Below are 8,873 nucleotides of genomic sequence, written 5' to 3' on the forward strand. Positions count from 1 at the left end.
AATAAAATAGTTCATCATTTTATAAAATATCAAAGGCGCCTATTCAATCGTTTCAACTACCGTTTTAATCATTTTAGAGTATTAAAACATTTTATAAAAGTGGGGCTTCTTCACCACAATTAACTTTGTATTACTTGGCACAATTCGGACATTTTAGTTTTAAGTTTGAAAACTTTTGTTGTTTGCCTCTATTTTGAATTTGAATTTGAATCGGTTCGAACTAACGTGAGATTAGCAACAGTAATCGAGGTGACGTGGCATCATTAGCAAAGGTTACTGTAGCTTGATTATCCGGGCGTCAGATATGACAAAATGACTTTCGTCGCAACTCTTTTTCAGATTTCGATCCAGTTTGTGCTTACTGCCCGACAGAAACTGAGAGGATGTTAAAGTATATCTTTGTATTGTTGTTTTGTATGAAATATTAATATTGTGTGATTCAGTTGTGATTTCACTTGGCCTCCAATAATATCAACATGATGGCCGCCCCTAGTGTGGCCTTTTGGCCTAAACATCCTCGTTTACTCTATCACTTATATCCTTTAGTAGAAGAGATCACCGGATAGAGTACTGCTTCATACGTTCACTATTACGAGATGTTCTGACTTTTTTCTAATTCGAATGTATATAGATATATTTTAGTGTGTTGATTCACATAGAAGTATGTAGTACTTCTGGGTCATATTAACACCCGAGGCTACAAAAGGAGTACGTCCAGGAAATTTGGACCTTTCCACGAGGAAGAAGCCGTCCATTTTAAACGTGCTCCAGGCCCTTCCAGCCGCCGCCCGCGTCCGTCTCCGCGGTCGACGTGGACCAACTCCCGCGGTCGCGTCGCATCGACGGCCGCTACGCCCCAACGCCAGCCGACCCCTTCCTCGTGGCCGTCCGATCGCCCCGCCGAATATCCCTCGGTTCCTCGTGCCACGACCCGCACCTTCCCGGAAAAGGACGAGACATTTTACATCCAACCCCCTTTACAACCTCCTATTACCCTTAACAACGTTCAGTCACGTATCCAGTGCACGTGACAAGGGCTAACATGGGAATATGGTTCTTAGAGGGGCTCCCCGGTGAACGCGGAAAGGAGGGAACCCGAAATTTATTGAACCCTTTTTCGGCCTCGGCTGGGGTGGGAGGAGAGAGAGAACGGAGCAAACGACGCCGAGCCGGAGCACGCGTTCTACGCCCCTCTCCCTCTCCCTCTCTCTCACGGGAGGCGAGTGCGAGGGCGGAGGCGAGGCGAGGCGCGGGGGGTCGGATTTGGGGATCCGCCGCGGGGAGCGTTGCTTGTCCGGCCTCTCCGTCCCCTCCAGGTTTCGTGGGAGGCGCGGGGGCTCCGGGCCGGTTGGTCTTTGATCCCGCGTCCCCGGATCAGCAGGGATCGCGCGCGGATCCTAGGCCGGCCTCGGTCGCCGCTCTCGCCCCGGAGTTCTCCCTGATCCATCGGACAGGTATGGTGATTTTATTCAGCTTTCCTTTTTTGGTGTAGTATGAGAGTTTTTTTTCTCCTGAATGTGAGTTGGTTAGTGACGATTTTGGTGATTTTGCGGGGAGGGGAGGGGTGGTGAATCCTTTTCAGGCAGAGATTGCTGCTCAGCAAATTTTAGTATGCATGACGTCTGAATTGTTACACGGTTGGGATAGTTGATGCCTACCTTGTGGATTTTTGGGGTTAATTGGGGGGGGGGGGGGGGTGGCATTGATTTGTGCCTTTGTTGCGTTAATTGCCCGCTACAGGTGGGAATCTGGTCGCTTCGGCACTGTCCTGTTCATCAGCTTACGTATATGTGCCTACTATCATGAGGGCATTTTGTGTTGATTTGATAGTTTTGTGAATATATGCGAATGCTGCAACTTCCGGGTGCTGATTTGAGTGATAATATTCTTATTTAGCTGCCATAAAGCTAACTTGAAGGAATTCCAGAGCGATATGTAGAATGTGATTTATAATGTTTTGCAATGCTAGTGTAATTATCATGAACTCACCTACAAGGTAAAAGCCATCAAGTCGATGAAGAATTCTACTTGTTGTTTAGGTCTCTTCTGAACAGCTGGTGTTGTTATTGCATAGCTGATTCATTTTACTTTTGCTCTTATTGACAGATCACTATATAATCCTCGTCCTACATCCACACGCTTGAAAGGCTTCATATATATTCATCTTAGCATGAAGCACGATCGGTTAATTTTCGCCAATATTGGTCATGCCGGGGGATACATGTACCAGTATCCACCAGAGTTTCCAATGTCCCATGATCTTGGGCTGAGTTTGGTAACACATCTCGGAAGATTGTTGGGGAGTTCTTTGCAACATCGCAGGGAGATCTGTTCTTCGGGAAATGTGAAGGCTCAGGAAGCATTCATTTGCCTCAGGAAGTTTGCCAGAGCTTTCTTCTTCTGGTTTTCTAGAGCGTATGACCCCAAGAGTCCCCACGGGTTTTCACATATAAAGCGAGTGACTTCTGGTGTGCAAAATTTGGTGGGATCGCAGTTTGCTTCTCTAAAAGAAGGGCATGCTGTACAGCTGTTGTTAGCCAGACTTGCACAGGCAACCATTGGACGAATGTGGAATGACATTGAGCAGCAACATGCCAGCAATCTTCTTACTATGGCTGGTTTTGCTGCTATCGTACCACCATTTGAAAACATGTAGGCCTCAATACCAATTATTTGCCCATCATGTGTTCTACTTTCCCTTTTATATTTTTGTTCGCGTTCACGACTTTTCTACTGTATTTCTTGGAAATGCTTACCTCTCATTTTATATCTGTATGAATGTACAAGATCTCCGAAGATGCTTGCAGAGTTGATAACGTTTGGAAATGTTGATGGTTATATCAACATGCCAGCAGAGCAGCCTTGTTTGGACACTAAGCGGCTAAGTTGTTCTTCTGTTGCTGTGCCAACTACGATCTTTCAAGAAGACGCAGTTGAACCAAAAACTGGAATCAAGTTCCCTGCATTCCTTGAAGATGACTCCTGTCCAGCTACAACGGTATACACCCCTTATTTTTAGGAGCTTCTTATGTCATACTGCAGAGTTGTTTTCTTTAACAATGTAGAGTTAAGATTGGACATAAGTCTAGGATAAGTATTACATCGACTAACCAAGACACTTGGTATACTCGGTTATTCCGTGGATGGATTCATGTGACAGTTCATTGATAACTAATGCTTTACTTCTCAACTTTCTAAGTCATTTGTCCTCCCTTGGTTTGTTGATGACTTCATGTGACAGTTCATTGAAAACTAAATTGCAGGTCCTCGTTGGGGTGGGTTTCAAAGGCATGAAAATAATGAGGGTCAAAAATCTGAACCTGTACGCTTTTGGTTTATGTAAGTAAACTGTTTGAAAAGTGATTAGGTTGTTTGTATCCATTTACCAGTAAAATTTGTTTATCCGGCATTCCTCTATTGATTACTGACGATACCATGCCCTCGTAGATATGCAACCGAATTCTATTTGCGAGAAGCTGGGTCCTAAGTATGCTTCAGTTCCAACCACCAACCTGAAGGATGACCCAGATTTCTATGATGATCTTCTGAGGTATGCTCTCCATTGATATGTCACTGACCCAGTGTTACACTCACACATTCTCTGAAGTGCATAAGCTTAGCATGTGCTATTATGGTGTCACAAACTTATCTTGTCGAGCAAGGTCATAAGGATTCTTCTTTAAGCTGGATATATGTTATTGTGGTAGTTGGTTTCTGGTTGTACTGCATGTTGCTATCAGTTGGTATCTTGTTGTCAGGATTTCTGCTTGTACATTTTCATGGCAGCAGATGGGGCACAATTCACCCACATGTCCATATATATCACTAAATCCTCATAAGGAACATTTAGTGGTTGTTTATCTACTATGTGTTCATCATGGAAATATGATAAGAAAGTTGGGACCTTTTTTATTTTACGGATTTCATAGGATTTCGGTAGGATTCCAATCTGTAGAAATTTTTCCTGCACAGGCACTTTGGATCATAGGTGTTGGTTCCAGATTCCAATTTATTGGTTTCCTGTGCCCCAATTCATAGGAATTGCAACGCCCATTCCAAGTTTCCGACCTCTTTTTCCCACTCATTCTCGTAGGATCGATGTACTTTTCTCTTGTTGTATAGCTGAACGTTTGTGCCTACCATTTTCATGTTTTTTCAGTTCTCTGTTTTGTGCTTACATTCTGTTAAAAGTCTGTGTTTTTCATTCTTGCAATCCAAAGTGGACCTTCATACTTCTTCTACATTCTATGATCCTCTGGTTCTAATAACATATGTGTTGTCATTTTTCCAGGGAAAACCTTCATATCAGAGTTAGGTTGGTAGTCAACTACAAAGGCCTTAGCATTGGTGCAGTGAGAGAGTAAGTAGTATGATCTTATTTTGCTGGCATGAATCTCTTACACATATCTATCATGTACTCCAGACTGAACCGGCATTCCTTTTATTCGTTGCAGTGTATTCGAGAAGTCACTTGGCCTGCGTTTGCGAAAGGTCCTTGCTGTTTCAGATGCCACTTCACTTCTCTTACTAGTCCTATAGACTTATGTGAGATTTTGCATTTTACAGATAAATCCCGACACTGACTATCATTGCTTGAAGACCTTTGCTTCTTACTTCACTAAAGATATCCCTATACCTGCTGTAAGGCTCAACACACTAGTTTGTAGTCGGTAACTTTCAGACTTTAGTGGTTAAATTAATGCTATTTGCAGGGCACAAAGATCGACTTCTGCCAAACGTCTGACGGTCAGCTAATAACAGAAAGTAAGTACCTCAGGCCGTGGCTGCTGAGTCGATTTATTTGTTTCGGGATGTTCTCTATGTAATATCGAGTGTATCTTGACAAGAAAGTTTGCTTGCAGTTGATGGCAGGCAGATCAGTGCTGTTCAGAGCAAAGACCTTTGCAGTAAGTATATGTTTCCCTAGCCAAAATTTTGGTAGCTACCATTATTTGCACCCTTGGTGTCTCCACTTTGAACATCCATTAGTAATATGTTGCACCTGAAGAAGTGCTTCTTCCTATGACAAAGCAACTTGGTGATACTGTACATGTTTGCTGCTTGTAATTTTGAACCAAGTCATTTTCTACACGCAGGGGCTTTCTTCGACATGTACATTGGCGATTCGCCCGTCTCGCTAGAGGCCAAAAGGGAAGTCGCCTGGAATGTCGCCGGGCTCATGGGCAGATGTGGCGGGTGAGACAGGGCCCCGGTGGGTCAGAGAATTCTTTCGTTCTTCCGTTACAGCATGTGGATAGGAGAAAACTAGGCGAGGATCGTTGCGTCGTGTACATACACTGAGAGATCTGGTAACCTGTAAAGTGGAAAGGGCGATGTTGTATTGTTGTAACACACACACATGGGAGATGCGCATCTGCCTGCTGTGCAAGGCGCCTCCGTCCCCATTTGGATGGAGCTCTTGCCTTTTTGTAGATGAGGAGTTGAGGATGCTTCTCCCATGATGAAAGAAAATATACAAGCCTGCAGGTCTTTCCGTTGGTGGCTTGCTGCCGTGAGTCTTTGCAATGCGATGTGCCTGTTGTTGTGCTCTGCTCTGTTCAGTATCTATTCTTATGCCTTGTTTGGTTCGGCTGTGGATTTCTAAAAGCAGTTGTGAAAAATCTATTGTGGAAAAACAGCTGTGGAAAATCCGATGTGAAAAAGATGTAGGTTATTTGGCAAATCAGTTGATACAACTTTTTTAGATTTTGACCCGCTGCGGAATCAGATTTTGGAAAAGCACGTCTTGGGCTGCTTCCGTTTTTGATTTAGATTTTGACAACGGATTTCTGGAATCGGATTCTGCTGGGTTTGGCTTTTGGTTCAGATTCTGCTGCGCGGCAGCGGAATTCGTCAGAGTTGCCCTTTTCTGCTCTTTGGCTCTATCTGTATCGCGCGCAGAAATCCTGCAAGCCGATGGAAGTAAAATAATAGATATGTTTGGTCCATGTGACCAAGCAGTTGGTGCAATCTACCATAAACTACACCCAATTTGCTACTCCCTCGTTCCATAATATAAGAACGTTTTTGACACTATACTAGTGTAAAAAACGTTCTTATATTATAAGACAGAGGGAGTATCATTTATCAACGTTAAAAAATAACAGACAAGAGGGGCAAACACCATGGAGGCATATTTTTATAAAAGAGTGAAAAACACGGTTGAAATATTGGAAGCGAACCTGGCTGACCTGAAACAAGACTGTGTCCATACTACTAAGGGGGTGTTTGGTTGCAAGGGTAGTCTTTTTCTAGGTCCTTAAGAAAAAGTCCCTCCTATTTGATTACATAGGGACTAAAAGAGACTTTTTATAGCCTAGTCCCTGTAACCAAACAGGGCCTGAGTCAACGCTCAATTCTCTATTTATCAGCATTAATAAGATACATTATTCATCCCTCAAAAGAAAAAAAAGGAACGTTATTCACGTGGGTTTTAGGGACAAATCAAGGATTGAGAAGTGAAATGACACGCATGACTGGCTCACTTTTTTATTTTCGTCTTACCCTCGGATAGAGCTTGACATAAAGCTCGGGGCTTGAGGCTCGGTTGGACTCGTCTTGGGCTCAGCCCGACTTGAAGGTCCGAGCGGGTACATTCATGCTTGTTTTAGGTACAGATCAACAGGGCAGAGCCATGAAGTTTTGTCAATAGGTTCACTAAGGATTTAGGGTATGAACTAGCTATTGTCTACAATGGGGGAGCTTGCTTATAAATCCAGGCTAATCTCTCCCAAAATCCTTCACAACTTATTCAAGTATTGAAGGTTAGGGGCAATGACCCCCCCCCCCCCCCCCCCATACTTACATAGCTCTATTTGGTCATGAGGTTCACTTCAAGGTCTACTGAAGCATGTATGTTCATTCTAGTTCCCTTCAAGGTTTATAGATTCGTCCCGTTATGACTATTTGGACATGAGGTTCACTGAAAAACCACCACTACCAAAATAAAATGAATCGGGGATCTCAATAATTTTGCACTGGCTCCACGGCTTCACGAAAGGCAAAAACACCACCACCCGTTGGACTGTGCATGCACAGCGTGAAGACTTTGCCCGATACTCCAGGAGAATATAATTGTGAAGTAAAGGATATTCCAAATGGTGCGAAGTTGAAAATGTCGTCAAATGAGGCTTGTGACGGTTTCCCTGTCCATGAAGTGGTGCATCTGCTATAAAAAGGATCGGTAAATTGATGGATAGGACAGGTAGTGATACTAGAGGAGTAGACGATGCAGGAGCATACCCCAAAACTATCTTGCAGGGGTAGATGGACCGTCCAAGTGCACCAAATCACTATCTCCATGACCGTACCCAAGGTCATAGACACAACTATTGGTCGAGGCGTGGCATCCTGCAAAATGAGCACTCCCATGGTCTCCACCTCTGATCTGGACGTGTGCGCACCGACATTGATTATCCAGGGTGGAAAAGTCGGGTCTGACAAACAAATGAAAAGTTGATAATTATTTTATGGATTAGATAGAATGGATAATTTCTCGAAAGGAAAAAAAGTTGTTGTGAGAAGATGGCTTATAGCAAGTCTAGCTCGCATGCAGTGGCGGAGCTTGCTAATAAATCCAGGCCAAGCTCTCCTAAAATCCTTCACAACTTATCCAAGGCTAGGGGCCAATGCCCCCCCCCCCCCGATGATATCTACATAGGTCTACCTCTGATTATGTTTACATAGACAACATAAGGAACCAAAATATCATACTACATATAATAGTTACATAAAACTACGTGATTAATGAGTATGAGTTGAATGAAAACATAAACCCCCTTTTCACATGTTTCAAACAAAGTAGTCAGAAGCACAACTTTGTAGTTTCCTGGGCAGTTAGATTAGCTCTTCTTGGTAAAAAAATATGCCATGTTAATTTCTTAAGCTATAAATAAGTACAATTAAGTGGAACATGTAGAGTCACTATCATTTCCAAGTTTCTTTGTTCGACCTTTCATGTTCTTAAAAAGACCAGTCACATCATCATTACTACTTACTAACGGTAAAAAAACTACCTACCATTTCCAAGTTTCTTTGCTCGATCTTTCATGTTCTTAAAAAGACAGTCACATCATCATTACTACTTACTAACGGTTAAAACTACCATCTGTCAGCAAATTAGAAAATCACTCATGGACTGATCACCCATTTTATTACATATTTTATTAACAACAATCATAATTCAAAAGAATTTGTCAATTAATTCCATAGAAATCGGCAATACCAGTACTAGCTTTGCAGGTTGATAGACCAAAGTAAAAGTAGTATATATGTTTATTGGTCTTGCACCATTAATTTAGCAAGACCGGTAATTTCTTTAGGACCAACATCATGCCATTTATCTGAACCAAAATCATCTGGTGTAGCGACCAGACCTCAAACGGTCCAATCTCTGTGCTCCAGTGTCATCCCTGGATCAGTAATGCTGACACCGCACAGTACTTGAAGGATTTATAACAGAGTATCAATCACACAATTATTACAACGAGTGTCTCAAAAGAGAACTTATTACAATAAATATGGCTTAAGGCCATCTAATAACAATAACAGCGGAAGGCTTGGAAGATAAGTGAGTCCATCAACTTCAATGGCATCACTGAGTATAGAACCACGACCTAAGGCACCTTACTCGTCGTCTAAAAAGTCGGCAACATGAACGTTGCAGCCCGAAACGGGTCAGCACATGGAATATGCTGGCAAAGTAACACATATAGAGCAATGAAAGAGTAATGCTATACTACATGCATATTTGGCTGGTGGAAAGCTCTATGGTTACAGTTTTGCGTAAAGCCAAATTTTCCCTACTGCAAAGGAATAAATTTTATTTAACTATCATGGTAGTTGTTAAACATTGAGAGTGTAGACACCCTCTC

At 42.7% G+C, this 8,873-nt stretch overlaps 1 protein-coding gene across 1 annotated transcript; it reads left to right on the forward strand.

The window, feature by feature from the left end:
- The first annotated feature begins 1,123 nt into the window (after positions 1–1,123).
- On the forward strand, positions 1,124–5,526 carry LOC125522108 (fatty-acid-binding protein 2-like). Its single transcript, XM_048687183.1, has 11 exons — positions 1,124–1,454; positions 2,107–2,652; positions 2,788–2,998; positions 3,264–3,339; positions 3,448–3,550; positions 4,292–4,360; positions 4,455–4,491; positions 4,567–4,641; positions 4,713–4,764; positions 4,863–4,907; positions 5,097–5,526. The coding sequence occupies exons 2-11, from the start codon at positions 2,171–2,173 to the stop codon at positions 5,198–5,200; spliced, it is 1,254 nt and encodes a 417-aa protein (XP_048543140.1). The 5' UTR covers positions 1,124–1,454; positions 2,107–2,170; the 3' UTR covers positions 5,201–5,526.
- Positions 5,527–8,873: the final 3,347 nt, after the last annotated feature.

Source organism: Triticum urartu, chromosome 7 (assembly GCF_003073215.2).
Source record: "Triticum urartu cultivar G1812 chromosome 7, Tu2.1, whole genome shotgun sequence".
NCBI classification, from domain to species: Eukaryota; Viridiplantae; Streptophyta; class Magnoliopsida; order Poales; family Poaceae; genus Triticum; species Triticum urartu.

Bases quoted from the DNA above. Each gene is read 5' to 3' on its own strand.
- LOC125522108 (XM_048687183.1), top strand. From the start codon at position 2,171: ATGAAGCACGATCGGTTAATTTTCGCCAATATTGGTCATGCCGGGGGA. The intron at 3,340-3,447 runs GTAAGTAAACTG...ATGCCCTCGTAG, and splicing joins CCTGTACGCTTTTGGTTTAT to ATATGCAACCGAATTCTATT. The intron at 3,551-4,291 runs GTATGCTCTCCA...TCATTTTTCCAG, and splicing joins TTCTATGATGATCTTCTGAG to GGAAAACCTTCATATCAGAG.